This window comes from Oncorhynchus kisutch, linkage group LG27 (genome assembly GCF_002021735.2).
Source record: "Oncorhynchus kisutch isolate 150728-3 linkage group LG27, Okis_V2, whole genome shotgun sequence".
Taxonomy (NCBI): domain Eukaryota; kingdom Metazoa; phylum Chordata; class Actinopteri; order Salmoniformes; family Salmonidae; genus Oncorhynchus; species Oncorhynchus kisutch.
The window spans coordinates 5699562-5716033 of record NC_034200.2 but is presented as its reverse complement, the minus strand read 5'-3'; the positions used below and the strand labels follow the sequence as shown (position 1 = coordinate 5716033).

The 16472-nt window shown below is 45.6% G+C and overlaps 1 protein-coding gene across 3 annotated transcripts in view; it reads left to right on the top strand.

The window, feature by feature from the left end:
* The window catches only part of LOC109871800 (zinc finger E-box-binding homeobox 1-like), a 96424-nt gene extending 81478 nt beyond the window's left edge, over window positions 1–14946 (top strand). For 2 of the 3 annotated variants that reach the window (XM_031806848.1, XM_031806850.1), the window contains exons 5-9: window positions 1378–1495; window positions 2107–2558; window positions 2845–4383; window positions 5448–5631; window positions 11447–14946. In XM_031806848.1, coding sequence (XP_031662708.1) covers window positions 1378–1495; window positions 2107–2558; window positions 2845–4383; window positions 5448–5631; window positions 11447–12570 — 3417 coding nt within the window. In that variant the 3' untranslated portion in view covers window positions 12571–14946. The remainder of the gene's footprint in view (window positions 1–1377; window positions 1496–2106; window positions 2559–2844; window positions 4384–5447; window positions 5632–11446) is intronic. The other variant, XM_031806849.1, reaches the window with a different exon arrangement.
* The last annotated feature ends 1526 nt before the right edge of the window (window positions 14947–16472 follow it).

Sequence of the window (16472 nt, the reverse complement as noted above, 5' to 3'; positions counted from 1 at the left end):
GGAATATAATTAGTTTTTCAACAGGACAACGACACAACACACCTCCAGGCTGTGTAAGGGCTATTTGACCAAGACGTAGAGTGATGGAGTGCTGCATCAAATGACCTGGCCTCCACAATCACCCGACCTCAACCCAATTGAGGTGGTTAGGGATGAGTTGGACCGCAGTGTGAAGGAAAAGCAGCCAACAAGTGCTCAGCATATGTGGGAACTCCTTCAAGACTGTTGGAAAAGCATTCCAGGTGAAGCTGGTTGAGAAAATTCCAAGAATGTGTAAAGCTGTCGTCAAGGCAAAGGGTGGCTACTTTAAAGAAGTAGCCATCCTTCCCAGCCCCACTAACACCCCACTAAACATAACGAATTTTGAATGGTATGACACTTTTTTGGTTACTACATGATTCCATATGTGTTATTTCATAGTTTTGATGTCTTCACTCTTATTCTACAATGTAAAAAATAAAGAAAAACCGTTGAATGAGTAAGTGTGTCCAAACTTTTGACTGATACTGTATATTATAAAAAATCCTGGATGTTTATCTGCTCCTGTTGAATAAATTCACTTTATGGATTTCTGTTTTGCATTACGATTCATAATTCTGTCTTATCTCAGCACTGTTTTTATCACTGTCTGCTGACACAGATGCAAACTCAATTTGCGTCTCAAATAGAACCCTATTCCCTATATAATGCATACTTTTTTCTGGTCAGAAATGTGCACTGCATTGGGAATAGGGTGCCATTTGGGATGAACACAACATTTTTAGCTGACCTATTAAATGTTTAAACCCGTATTTGAATTGTACTGTACAGAACTCTCCCTTTATTCTTTGACAGAGCAATTTGAACCAAGATTTCTTTATCCAGAGTGACTGCATACATTTTCATACTATTTAGTACAGGTCCCCCATGGGAATGTAGCCCACAACCCTGGCATCCAAGCACCATGTCCTACCAACTGAGCCACGCAGGATTACTATTACTGTTGACTGGGAATGCATTACACGCCCTTCAGACAGCAACATGAGTATGCACTGACTTTAGACAGAGTACTGTTGTGACATTCTAGGACAATGTAATATATTCCCCCAGACCAAAACATCCCCGTGAACAACGTACACATTAACTACACTGTACACGTTGACTGAAGAGGCTTCTCACCATGCACAACAAACACATTGTCTGTGTCCCAAATGGCATGCTATTCCCTATATAACACACTACTTTACACTACTTTTGACCAGAGCCCAGAACCCTGGTCAAAAGTAGTGTACTGCATTGGGAATAGGGTTCCATTTGGGACGCAAAAATGAACTATGCTGTACCTGTTGACTGGAGAGTGTCCTCACTCACCCGTCTGTCTTTCTGTCTGTCTGCTAGCGCCACATGCCCCAAACCACGACAACAACAGGGGGGAATAGGAAGTTCATGTGTACAGAGTGTTCCAAGGCTTTTAAATACAAGCACCACCTGAAGGAGCACCTGCGTATTCACAGCGGTGAGTAATACTGGCAACACCTTGGTCACCATGGCAACACACACATGGGATGACTCACATGGTTAAGTCCCAAATGCTATCCTATTCTCTAATATAGAGCACTAATTTTGACCAGAGCCCTATTGGCCAATTGGGACACAGTCCTGGTCAAAGGTAGTGCACTATAGGCTATAGGGAAGAGGGTGTCATTTGGGACAGAATCCTAGTGACTCACCAATATATTCACAGCACTGCTGGTCCAGATGTATCTAACTAACCATTTCCTTTGATATGTTTATAATATGCCGCTCTATAATTTCTGATTCTTGATTATGATAATGATTGAATCTGTGCTTCTGGCCAATGTGTCATAATTCTGTTGCTGTTGGCTTCAGGGACATGACTCCATTACCTCAGCCTGTTTGTTATTAATAGGTTCCATCTGCATCCCAAATGGCACCCTATTCCCCAGGTAGTGCACTACTTCTGACCAGGGCCCGTAGGTGTCAAACATAGTGCACTATATAGTGAATAGGGTGCCATTTGGGACATAACCCTTATGTTTTCAGATGTTTCCTGGAAGTAGCTTTATTTGATTACTCTATTCTTCTTATTTGACAAATTTCTCTCAGGAGAGAAGCCATACGAGTGCCCCAATTGTAAGAAGCGATTTTCCCACTCCGGGTCCTACAGCTCCCACATCAGCAGTAAGAAGTGTGTTGGCATGGTGCCTGTCAACGGTACCCCCCGACCAGTCATGAAGGCCTCCCAGACCCCCACCACCCAGAACCAGCTTTCCGGCACTGCCCCCGTAGCCCCTACCCGACTGCTCCTCCGGGGGGAGAAGACAGATGGCAAGCCCCTTCAGGAGCAGCTCCCCGTCAACCAGATCAAATCAGAGCCGGTGGAATATGAGTACAAGCCGGTGGCGGTGGGGCCTAACGGGGCAGCAGGGACTAACGGGACAGTGTTTACCGGTGGCATGGCGGTACCCCAGGGCACGGTCCAAGCGGTGGTACTGCCCACCGTTGGTTTGATGTCTCCTATCAGTATTAATCTCAGCGACCTGCAGAACGTACTCAAGGTTTGATTTGGATTTATTTGCCGATTTAAAAACAATTCAACCATGCATTTAAAATTATTATTTTTTAAATACAAAAAGGTTTAAAGGGCCCCTTTCGGCCAGAAATGACCAAATCTAGCTATTGTATGGAGCCCCTTGATGTTGTGGTCATTTGTTAACCTCACAGTTGGTGTGTCTATCATCCCAGTGAATTTGACACATTTTAACATTAAGCTTTAGTACCAGTACTCATCAAGGATAGCACCAAAAAGTGACTTATTTCCATTGTGGTGCTCTTATATCCAAGGTGGCCATGGATGGGAACGTGTTTCGCCAGGTGCTGGGGACGGCCAACGGGCTGGTGACGTCCAAGCAGGGGGTGGTGGGGCAGGCTGGGCAGCAGGTCATCTCAGCCATCAGCCTCCCTGGCTTCGTGGACCAAGACGGAACCACCAAGATCATTATTAACTACACCCTGGAGCCCAGCTTGGCCCAACAGCCCAGCGCACCTCAGCTCCTCAAGAAGGAACCTCTCCCTGCCCCCACCACCACAAACACACAGCCAGCCTCCAAAGTAACAGAGAAACTCATCCAGGACCTCAGCATCATCAAGACCGAGCAGCCCGACTCTGAGTCTGAGAAGGAGATGGAGAAAGAGGAGGCTCCGACCGAGGCAGAGGCAGAGCAGAGTAAGGAGGGTGAAACACCAAAGGCCCAGACAGGCAAGACAACATGTCTGCTGTGTGATGACTGTCCTGGTGGTTTGGATGCACTACACATGCTCCAGCACTGTAAACCTACCAATGGGGAGGGGGGTGACGGCAGCCCCCTGGACCCCTCTATCGCCGCCCTGCTGGCAGAAGCAGGGATAACACCAGGCCAGCCCCCTCTGAAGAACCTGCTCTCCCTCCTCAAGGCCTACTTTGCCTTAAACGCAGAGCCCACCGAGGAAGAGCTGGCCAAGATCTCTGACAACGTCAGCTTGCCCGTGGACATAGTCAAGAAATGGTTTGAGAAGATGCAGTCCGGTCAGATTACTGTCGAGCCCCCTGGTTCCTCTTCCCCTCTACCTTCAACAGGTCCTAGCACAGAGACCCAGGCGGCCCAAGAGAAGAGCGGAGAGCAGACAGAGGAGCAACTCGCCTCGGCCCAAACCCAGGAGACATCATCTTCCCAACCTCCCAACAGTTCCCCTGCCTCGACCTCCGCCTCCCCCTTGGTCTCAGCCTTGGCTCCCTCACCACTAAACCTCTCCTCCAGCGGCCGGGTCATCGTGAAAACGGAGGAGGACTCAGAGGGCGAGTCTCAAGATCTTCCCCTGGACCTGTCCCTTCCCAAGCAGCCCCAATCAGAGCCCCAGGTCCCCCATGTCCCCCAGGAGCAACCCCTCAACCTCACCTGTTTGAAGAAGGAAACGTCCCAGCCCCAGCTCCAGGCCCAGCTCCAACCCCAGCTCCCAGGGTTCCAAACCCAGCTCCAGTCCCAGCTCCAACCCCAGCTCCAGGCCCAGATCCAGGCCCAGCTCCAACCCCAGCTCCAGGCCCAGCTCCAACCCCAGCTCCCAGGGTTCCAAACCCAGCTCCAGGCTCAGGGAACCACCAACACCATCTACGTCACTTCCCCCCCGCAGATGGCCACTTCCAGCCCGGTTAACATCATGACCACCCAGCTAGTAGCCATCACCAACCAGGGCAGCGGTGTGCCCTGTCTCAGGGCCATCTCCACTGGCACCACCAAACGGACTATCCTCATCCCCCAGCTTACCTACACATACACCACTAAAGCAGGCAGCAACGCCACTGGGGCCGACGGAGCCCAGAAGACCGTCATACTCAACGGCTGCCAGGTTAGTTTGTGAGCAAGCTATTCAGAATGTTTGAAATGTGTGAGACGAGACAATAGGAAGATATACAGTAGATGGGACACAGAGATGGTTATTTGTCAATATTAGGGGAAAATCAATCAGTGAAGGAGAGGGATACCACACACACACACACACACACACACACACACACACACACACACACACACACACACACACACACCAACAGAGTCGAGTGTTATGTCTAATAGAACACATTGATTCAGTTGAAGAGCAGAGCAGAAGAACACAGTGGAAGGAATGCACTGTGAGTTTCCTGCAGTTTCCTGCAGTTTTACTGAGTAGCCTGAATAACCCAGCACCAAGAAGTAAGTCTGCATCTCAATTGGTACCCTATTCCCTATATAGTGTAGAACTTTTGGCCAGGGCCCATAGTGCTATGGTCAAAAGTAGTGCACTATATAGGGAATCGGATGCAATTTGGAACGCTTTCCCCCTGCCTGTGGAAAAATGAAAGCAGTCCTGGCTGAATGGTTTGGGATCCCTCCAGGCTTCCCTGAGCTGGATGATGTATGTACCAGGTGAAGTTACCTAATACTCTGTGCGTGCATGACAGCAGACAGAATTATCTGCCGCAGCCTGGAGTTGAGTTGGATTCTTCCTGTGTGTGTGTGTGTGTGTGTGTGTGTGTGTGTGTGTGTGTGTGTGTGTGTGTGTGTGTGTGTGTGTGTGTGTGTGTGTGTGTGTGTGCGTGTGCGTGTGCGTGCGTGTGCAGCTCACAGCGCGGTGTCTGTCTGAAAACCCACGTCTGTCAGTGTCTGGCAGACAGATCTCTCTAAGTTCTCCTTGCTGGCTCACTAGAACTGACACAAAGGCCTGTGACAGTTGAAACACTGTGTTTAACATACTGCTGCTTTTATGGTCTAGTCTTGCATGATTATACAGTAATAGCAATGTCACATTAGAACAGATTTCGGATTTTGCATTATAATTAAGCACTGGGAAAATGTTTATGTAAAGAAAAGCATAATAAGTGAAATACGTAATAATAATGATAAATGATTAAAGCATCTCTCTTTTACTTTGAGGAGGAGGAGAAGGCTGACACCAGTTCAGAGAGCGTGTCGGCGGTAGAGGAGCAGAACGACTCGGACTCAGCCCCTCCACAGAAGAAGATGCGTCGGCTGGAGAGTGGCATGTATGCCTGTGACCTATGTGACAAGATCTTCCAGAAGAGCAGCTCCCTGCTCAGGCATAAATACGAACACACAGGTAAATCATATGCCCGGCGGTTGCGAGTCCATTGTGTCAGGGGCTGTATATAGCATCTCAGAGTAGGAGTGTGGATTTAGGATCAGCTTTGCCTTTTAGATCACGATGAATAAGATTATACAGACAGGTGGGAACCTGATCTTAGATCAGCACTCCTACTCTGATAATTCTTGACCTTTTAATGAGTGCTGCCCGGCCTATGCCATTCCTTCTCGTCTGTGCTATGAGACATTACTTCATGATATGAAGAATGTGGATGGCATTGACTGGCATTTAAAACCCCAAGGTCTTTACCTGTCACTTTCATATGGTAAACCAATGGTTCTTCCCTGAAGATGGTATTTTAGCCAGCTTCAAACAGCTGAAAATACTATATTTTTGGTTATGGAAAATATATTTCACAGCAGTTTAGATGGTACAGATTCTACCCAATAACTGCTTGTTTTGTCACATTAACTGAAATTAGGCAAACTATTTGAATTTTTGCAACCAGGAAATGGAGGAGCTATTTTTCTGCATAGTGCATCTTTAAACCACCTAATGTCCTCCTAAAACACACATAAATTATTTCCTATGAGATGCATGCGTAACTACTGGCTCCAGCACTTTGATTCGATTTGGATTTGCCAAAAAAGGCTCTGTGTGCATCCCAAATGGCACCCATGTAGTGCAAATGTAGTGCACTACTTTTGACCAGGACCCATAGGAGAATAGGGTGCCATTTGGGACACAAAGTCTGTTTACAATTAGCCGTGCTCCATTCTATTCTGAGAGGGCAGGTGGGTATTGGTCTGGTCCAGCCATGACTGCACTACTCTCAGACCACACATAGCCAATGGCATTGTGAAGCCTGGGTCTGCTTCCCAAATGGCCCCATATCCCCTATACAGTCAACAACTTTTGACCTGGGTCCATATAGGAAATAGGGTGCCATTTGGGAAGCAATCCTGGCCTGGCGTAGGACAGGCAGGCAGTGTCCAAATCACTTCAGAAAAGGGGGTGTTTAACGGCCCCGTTGGATGGGCCCAGTTGAACCCTTTATAGTGCACTACTTTTAACCAGGGCCCCTAGGGGACCGGTCAAGCAGAATATTTGAACATTTCAGCATTTGGCAGCTAGCTTGATCTCCATTCACCCTAACCCTATTCTGAAGTGTTTTATGCTGAACAAAAATATAAACGCAGCATGTAAAGTGTTGGTCCCATGTTTCATGAGCTGACATAAAATATCCCAGAAATCTTCCATATGCACAAAAAGTGTTTCTCTCCAATTTTGTGCACAAATTTGTTTACATCCCTCTTAGTGAGCCATCCACCTGACAGGAGTGGCATATCAAGAAGCTGATTAAACGGAATGATCATTACACTTGTGCACCTTGTGCCGTTTTGAGGGAGCGTGCAATTGGCATGCTGACTGCAGGAATGTCTACCAGAGCTGTTGACAGATAATTTTATGTCAATTTCTCTACCATAAGCCGCCTCCAAATTTGGTAGTACGTCCAACCGGCCTCACAACCGCAGACAACGTGTAACCACTCCAGACCAGGACTTCCACATCCGGCTTCTTCACCGGCGGGATGGTCTGAGACCAGCCACCCGGATAGCTGTTGAAACTGAGGAGTATTTCTGTCTCTAGTAGAGCCCTTTTGTGTTGAAAAACTCATTCTGATTGGCTGGGCCTGGTTCCCCAGTGGGTAGGCCTATGCCCTCCCAAGCCCACCCATGGCTGCACCGCTGCCCAGTCAATCCATAGATTGACTGATTGTTTCCGGCGCCGACAGAGATGGCCGCCTCGCTTCGCGTTCCTAGGAAACTATGCAGTTTTTTGTTTTTTTACGTGTTATTTCTTACACTGGTACCCCAGGTCATCTTAGGTTTCATCACATACAGCCGAGAAGAACTACTGAATATAAGATCAGCGTCAACTCACCACCAGTACGACCAAGAATATGTTTTTCGCGATGCGGATCCTGTGTTCTGCCTTACAACCAGCGCCATGGGATGGTTCCCATGCAGCGACCCAAAAAAACGACTCAGAAAAAGAGGGAAACGAAGCGGTCTTCTGGTCAGACTCCGGAGACGGGCACATCGTGCACCACTCCCTAGCATTCTTCTTGCCAATGTCCAGTCTCTTGACAACAAGGTTGATGAAATCCGAGCAAGGGTAGCATTCCAGAGGGACATCAGAGACTGTAATGTTCTTTGCTTCACGGAAACGTGGCTCACCGGAGAGACGCAATCCGAAGCGGTGCAGCCAGCGGGTTTCTCCACGCATCGCGCGGACAAATCCTTCTGTTCACCTGATTTAGAATTCCTCACAATCAAATGTAGACCGCATTATCTACCAAGAGAATTCTCTTCGATTATAATCACAGCCGTATATATCCCCCCCCAAGCAGACACATCGATGGCTCTGAACGAACTTTATTTAACTCTCTGCAAACTGGAAACGATTTATCCGGAGGCTGCATTCATTGTAGCTGGGGATTTTAACAAGGCTAATCTGAAAACAAGACTCCCTAAATTTTATCAGCATATCGATTGCGCAACCAGGGGTGGAAAGACCCTGGATCATTGTTACTCTAACTTCCGCGACGCATATAAGGCCCTGCCCCGCCCCCCTTTCGGAAAAGCTGACCACGACTCCATTTTGTTGATCCCTGCCTACAGACAGAAACTAAAACAAGAAGCTCCCACGCTGAGGTCTGTCCAACGCTGGTCCGACCAAGCTGACTCCACACTCCAAGACTGCTTCCATCACGTGGACTGGGAGATGTTTCGTATTGCGTCAGCCAACAACATTGACGAATACGCTGATTCGGTGTGCGAGTTCATTAGAACGTGCGTTGAAGATGTCGTTCCCATAGCAACGATTAAAACATTCCCCAACCAGAAACCGTGGATTGATGGCAGCATTCGTGTGGAACTGAAGGCGCGAACCACTGCTTTTAATCAGGGCAAGGTGTCTGGTAACATGACTGAATACAAACAGCGCAGCTATTCCCTCCGCAAGGCTATCAAACAAGCTAAGCGCCAGTACAGAGACAAAGTAGAATCTCAATTCAACGGCTCAGACACAAGAGGCATGTGGCAGGGTCTACAGTCAATCACGGACTACAGGAAGAAACCCAGCCCAGTCACGGACCAGGATGTCTTGCTCCCAGGCAGACTAAACAACTAGTTTGCCCGCTTTGAGGACAATACAGTGCCACTGACACGGCCTGCAACGAAAACATGCGGTCTCTCCTTCACTGCAGCCGAAGTGAGTAAGACATTTAAACGTGTTAACCCTCGCAAGGCTGCAGGCCCAGACGGCATCCCCAGCCGCGCCCTCAGAGCATGCGCAGACCAGCTGGCCGGTGTGTTTACGGACATATTCAACCAATCCCTATACCAGTCTGCTGTTCCCACATGCTTCAAGAGGGCCACCATTGTTCCTGTTCCCAAGAAAGCTAAGGTAACTGAGCTAAACGACTACCGCCCCGTAGCACTCACATCCGTCATCATGAAGTGCTTTGAGAGACTAGTCAAGGACCATATCACCTCCACCCTACCTGACACCCTTGACCCACTCCAATTTGCTTACCGCCCAAATAGGTCCACAGACGATGCAATCTCAACCACACTGCACACTGCCCTAACCCATCTGGACAAGAGGAATACCTATGTGAGAATGCTGTTCATCGACTACAGCTCGGCATTCAACACCATAGTACCCTCCAAGCTCGTCATCAAGCTCGAGACCCTGGGTCTCGACCCCGCCCTGTGCAACTGGGTACTGGACTTCCTGACGGGCCGCCCCCAGGTGGTGAGGGTAGGCAACAACATCTCCTCCCCGCTGATCCTCAACACTGGGGCCCCACAAGGGTGCGTTCTGAGCCCTCTCCTGTACTCCCTGTTCACCCACGACTGCGTGGCCACGCACGCCTCCAACTCAATCATCAAGTTTGCGGACGACACAACAGTGGTAGGCTTGATTACCAACAACGACGAGACGGCCTACAGGGAGGAGGTGAGGGCCCTCGGAGTGTGGTGTCAGGAAAATAACCTCACACTCAACGTCAACAAAACTAAGGAGATGATTGTGGACTTCAGGAAACAGCAGAGGGAACACCCCCCCATCCACATCGATGGAACAGTAGTGGAGAGGGTAGCAAGTTTTAAGTTCCTCGGCATACACATCACAGACAAACTGAATTGGTCCACTCACACAGACAGCATCGTGAAGAAGGCGCAGCAGCGCCTCTTCAACCTCAGGAGGCTGAAGAAATTCGGCTTGTCACCAAAAGCACTCACAAACTTCTACAGATGCACAATCGAGAGCATCCTGGCGGGCTGTATCACCGCCTGGTATGGCAACTGCACCGCCCTCAACCGTAAGGCTCTCCAGAGGGTAGTGAGGTCTGCACAACGCATCACCGGGGGCAAACTACCTGCCCTCCAGGACACCTACACCACCCGATGCTACAGGAAGGCCATAAAGATCATCAAGGACATCAACCACCCGAGCCACTGCCTGTTCACCCCGCTGTCATCCAGAAGGCGAGGTCAGTACAGGTGCATCAAAGCTGGGACCGAGAGACTGAAAAACAGCTTCTATCTCAAGGCCATCAGACTGTTAAACAGCCACCACTAACATTGAGTGGCTACTGCCAACACACTGTCAATGCCACTGACTCTACTCCAGCCACTTTAATCATGGGAATTGATGGGAAATGATGTAAATATATCACTAGCCACTTTAAACAATGCTACCTTATATAATGTTACTTACCCTACATTATTCATCTCATATGCATACGTAGATACTGTACTCTATATCATCGACTGCATCCTTATGTAATACATGTATCACTAGCCACTTTAACTATGCCACTTGGTTTACATACTCATCTCATATGTATATACTGTACTCGATATCATCTACTGTATCTTGCCTATGCTGCTCTGTACCATCACTCATTCATATATCCTTATGTACATATTCTTTATCCCCTTACACTGTGTATAAGACAGTAGTTTTTTGGGGAATTGTTAGTTAGATTACTTGTTCGTTATTACTGCATTGTTGGAACTAGAAGCACAAGCATTTCGCTACACTCGCATTAACATCTGCTAACCATGTGTATGTGACAAATAAATTTGATTTGATTTGATTTTGATTTTGATTTGATTTGATTTGATTTAGATTAGGGCCTAATGAATTTATTTCAATTGACTGATTTTCTTATATGAACTGTCACGTTCATGCAACACGCATGTTGCATGTTGCATTTATATTTTTGTTCAGTATACTTAATTGTGAGGGTTTGTGTTATGATACTGATAATGCTGTTGGTTTCACAGGTAGTAAGTCTACAGGCAGGTCAGTGTAATGTAGACAGTGACAGACCTGATGTAACGGTAAAAGCAAGGCGCGCGCACACACACACACACACACACACACACACACACACACACACACACACACACACACACACACACACACACACACACACACACACACACACACACACACACACACACACACACACACACACACACACACACACACACACACACACACAGCAAATCAAGAGTAATGGGTTGCGGATTGAAAAACACTTTTTTACAGGGTTAAGCAGACACCTGTGGTGTGTTTAATGGAGAAGTTGGTTGAGTTTGAAACTCTGTTTCTCTCTCCAACTTTTCCAACCCAAACTCAGTATGTGGCTGTCTGTCTTTCAGAGGGTTTTAAATCAAGTTTCTGTTAAACATCCATGTACATTGGACACTAAAGTAATCTACTCTTCTCTCATCTTCTCTTCTGTTTTCAGGAAAACGTCCACACGAGTGTGGCATCTGCAACAAAGCCTTCAAACACAAGCACCACTTGATAGAGCACACGCGTCTGCACTCCGGAGAGAAGCCCTACCGGTGTGACAAGTGTGGCAAGTGTTTCTCCCATTCCGGCTCCTACTCCCAGCACATGAACCACCGATACTCATACTGCAAGAAGGAGCCCCAAGGAGATCATCAGGTGGGGCGTCGGCTCAGGATGACCCCCGAAATGAGCTCCCAAGCAGAGGAGCAGCAGTCAGATAGCCGGCCCACCTCCCCTCCCTCCCAACTGGACTCAGACGAGAGGGAGAGTGAGGAGGAGCTGGAGGAAGAGGAAGGAGAGGAGGAAGGCATGGAAGCCATGAGCATGGACGACATACGGGTGGTGCAGGTGGGCGAGGATGATGAAGAGAGTGAAATCTATGAGGTGGAGGAGTTTGAAGGGGTGAGGCAAGAGGAGGAGGAAGAAGGGAGCAGAGAGGAGGAGGCACAGCAGGAAGAGGAGGAGGGACAGCAGGAAGAGGAGGAGGCACAGCAGGAAGAGGAGGAGGAAGAAGGGAGCAGAGAGGAGGAGGCACAGCAGGAAGAGGAGGAGGGACAGCAGGAAGAGGAGGAGGCACAGCAGGAAGAGGAGGAGGCACAGCAGGAAAAGGAGGAGGAAGAAGGGAGCAGAGAGGAGGAGGCACAGCAGGAAGAGGAGGAGGGACAGCAGGAAAATAAGGAGGAAGGGAGGAGAGAGGAAGAGAAGTCTGTACAGCAGGAGCAGGTGTGTGAGGAAGAGGAGGAAGGGAGAAGAGAGGAGGAGGAAGAAGGGAGGAGAGAGGAGGAGGCACACCAGAAGGAGGGGGAGGAAGAGGAATGGAGGAGAGAGGAAGAGAGCAGAGAGGAGTCTGTACAGCAGGAGAAAGATGTGTATGAGAAAGAGGAGGAGGAGGAGATGGAGGTACAGGTGATGGGAGATGGGGAGGGGGAGGAAGGAGAGGCAGAGAAGGAAACTGTGGTAACAGAGGAGGCTAAGGAAACAGAGGACAAAGAACCGCATGTGGACAAGGAGAACATTACAGAAACATTAGAAAATGGACAGAAAGAAACAGAGGAAAACAAGATGAACAGTGAATGAAAAATACATTTTGTGTTGAAAATGTCAAATAGCAGGACAGGAAAATATTGTCTTGTTGTCAAAAGAAGAAACAAAACAAACATGGCTGCCATGTTGATGCTGTGTTGTCGGTCCACTACTGTGTTCAAACCCAGGTGTGCCTGAACTAGACAAAAAAAGAAGTGACTTTTATTTGTGGAAAAGAATCAGTGTTACTTAGACCTTGTTTATAGAAGTATTATACATTTGAAAAGAATGAAGAAAAAAAACCCATGGACATTTGTTACTGAGAGTGAGACATCCGATCCCAGGTCATTTCTGTTTGTCAGTGTTATTACTCATTTTGCAGCTCATGTTTGAACCTTTTAACCTGTACAGTTGAAGAAAGATTTCTATACCTTTTTATTGCCAAATGATGGTGTTTGCTAAAATCAGTATTTTATTGAGTTGTAAAAAAACAAAACATCTGCACTACAGTATTCCTGGTTTACCTATGGATAAAACATGCCTCATGATGTGTTGTTCACCCTTTAGTATGATTATGTACACACTAGCTATAGATCTTCTTTATGTTAGCTAACCTTAGCATAGCATTTTGTTTTAAGTTGGATTGTTAGCCTTAAGAAGAAAAGAGGATTCTGGGGTATGGGTGGGAAGGGGTTAGCCTGAGTGCTGAGTCTGTTTGTTCTATCATGTTAACTCCTTGTCACTCATTGTCTTGCCATGCTTGGCTTGTCAAGGACAGCAATGGAATTGGCAAGAGCACAAACAGATCTGGGACCAGGCTAGGGAGAGTGAGAGGGTGAGAGGGTGGGGATGATGATGTGGCATCTGATGCCATAACCAAACTGTCCTATCAGGGAAGGTGTCACAACCTCAAATCCAGCATTCTTACCATGCTCCTCCTTGGTCGCACCCCAATAATCTCTCCTTCCTGAAGTGTGCACTTGTTTACTACTCCCCACGAATTGAAAAGCATGGTGTAGGCATGGGCTAAACTACAAGAAGTTTCCACAATATTTGGTATACTAGTCATTTCCTTTCAAATCCATGAAGGGAAGAGAACAAGTGCGCACGTTTGGAGAAAGGTTTGATTATTGGGACACCCCTTGTTTTCGGTTAGGTTAGTTGTTAATCAATGATCATCAGTGTTATAGGGTCATATGAAGCAGGAGGGGGGCAGTTCTGCATTGTACCCCACCCCAATGCCTCCAGCCTTATGCAAGACCAGTCCTGCGTGCTGTAAGTGCCATTGAACAGTGTTATTTTTACTTCACGGATGTAGCCAGTACATCTTTCAATCTGCGCAAGGCCCATATTGAATAATGTTTGTTTAATTGCTTGGACACATATTTTTTTGTTAAATAGTGCTTCATCCCAAATGGCACCATATTCTCTATTGGTGCACTATAGGGCTCTGGTCCAAAGTACTATACTATGTAGGGAAAAAGTGGCCATTTGGGACGCGGACAATAGCACGAATAAGGAATCTTTCATGTGACAAAGTGACAAAGAGAATAAGATGGATGGGAAAGGTTTTTACTGTGTTTAAGGGGATTTTCCTGTGTTGGAGCGTCAGCCATTATTAATTGAGTGCACTTGTTTTAAAAAATGGTGGCAAACTAACCCTCACTTCAGGTAACAAATGTTAGTGAATATGGTCCCTGTGTTTTATGACGTGTTTCAGTTGATTTGACCTAACAGTGTTACTTCATTATTTTTCAGTTTGGCTTTAGTATTTTTCATGTGTGCATTTGGCAGTATTAGTACCCTTGTCACTGATGAAAGTGTACCTATTTAGTTTTTAGAGGACTTTTTATATTTATGTGTCTTATTTTTATATTTCTTTATGGTTATTTATTACACACATTGTAGTGTACAATACTGTAGTTTGAATTGATACAATAATAATATATTTTAGTATGAAAAATGATTTGAAGGTCAATGAATCCAGAGCGGTCTGAAGTACAGCTCTAGGAGTCATGAAGTTTGTTTTCAAAAAAGCAACCTGAAGTATTACGTCAACATGATGTCTGTTTAAGCTGTAAAAAAAAAAGAACAAGAAAAGACACAAATGAAGAGAGAAATGAAAAGTGTTCCATGTGCATCCATCATCAGACGAGTTGGTTAGACTGACCTTGTCCTTAATTTGATATGAATCTACTGAAAACTAACTGTGTGACTAAATGCATGAGTCCTCGCTGTTGTTATGAAGATATACGTAACTCCCTTTTTTTTGTCAACATACTCTTTTTCTTTCAGTTTTGTGCCAATTTGTTACATTGTTGTTATATGTCAGAGGCTACACTTTGTTTTATACATTTCCTGTTTAATCTGTCTGTTTTTATAGTTGTTTTTTTATGACCCCACCATCACAATAAAATACAAGAAAGCGTTTCTGAGATTGGGTGATCTTTATTTTGATGTAATAACGTTTAATTCATCTGTAATATATCATATACTTGATGTAATAACGTTTAATTCATCTGTAATATATCATATACTTGCTCTTTAGTTCTTAGTGGGAGTCAGGAGACAATGGTTGATGTAGGGATTGATGCGTGTCGTTAGTAGGGGTAGGGGTTAGTATGGTTATATTTTACATTAGGTATGGGGTTATTCTCTGCTTATTATGCATCCTGATTTCCACGCCAAATAAATACATTTATATCATCCAACAAATTTAAACAAGATATTGAAAACAATACTTTGACCATCTTTGAGAAAAAATGATTACTTGTTAAACAAAATCTCTCTAAGCAATTAGTATAACATATTTTTTTAAATGATTACAATATACAATTGAAGTCAGAAGTTTACATACACCTTAGCCAAAAAATATTTAAACTCAGTTTTTCACAGTTCCTGACATTTAATCCTAGTATAAATTCCCTGTTTTAGGACAGTTAGGATCACGGCTTTATTTTAAGAATGTGAAATGTCAGAATAATAGTAGAGAGAATGATTTATTTCAGCTTTTATTTCTTTCATCACATTCCCAGTGGGTCAGAAGTTAACATACACTCAATTAGTATTTGGTAGCATTTCCTTTAAATAGTTTAACTTGGGTCAAATGTTTTGGGTAGCCTTCCACAAGCTTCCCACAATAAGTTGGGTGAATATTGGCCCATTTCTCCTGCCAGAGCTGGTGTAACTGAGTCAGGTTTGTAGGCCTCCTTGCTTGCACATGCTTTTTCAGTTCTGCCCACACATATGTCAATTAGCCTATTGGGAGCTTCTAAAGACATTATATAATTTTCTGGAAATTTCCAAGCTGTTTAAAGGCACAGTCAACTTATTACATGTCAACTTCTGACCCACTGGATTTGTAATACAGTGAATTATAAGTGCACTAATCTGTCTGTAAACAATTGTTGGAAATATTACTTGTGTCATGCACAAAGTAGATGTCCTAACCGACTTGCCAAAACTATAGTTTGTTAACAATACATTTATGGAGTGGTTGAAAAACAAGTTTAATGACGCCAAGTTAAGTGTATGTAAACTTCCGACTTCAACTGTAGCTCAGTATTTGTAATATATACTTTTGCCAATAATTTGGGACCTGACTGTATGTTTGTATCAGATGACCATATCTAGAGAGTCAGGTCTGGGTTCATTCAACGGCACTATCTACAATGTGCCTCTTAAAGGTAATTTACACTTGAGCCGTCTTCCGCAGCGTTTACCATGAAAGCGAACGTCAGGGAAATGGCCTTTAAAATGAAATACCTATTTCCTGAACATTATCTGTTATGCCAGTAATATTCTGGGACCAAAGGTATTCTACAGTTCTGACACGGAGCCAGCTTGTGGAGTGCAATGCATCTAGAGAAAGCACATTTTCATTCAGGGGAAACACATCAGCAGAATAGAATCAAACTGAATGTAACAGAGATGCTGGGATTTGAAGCAGGTGGTGA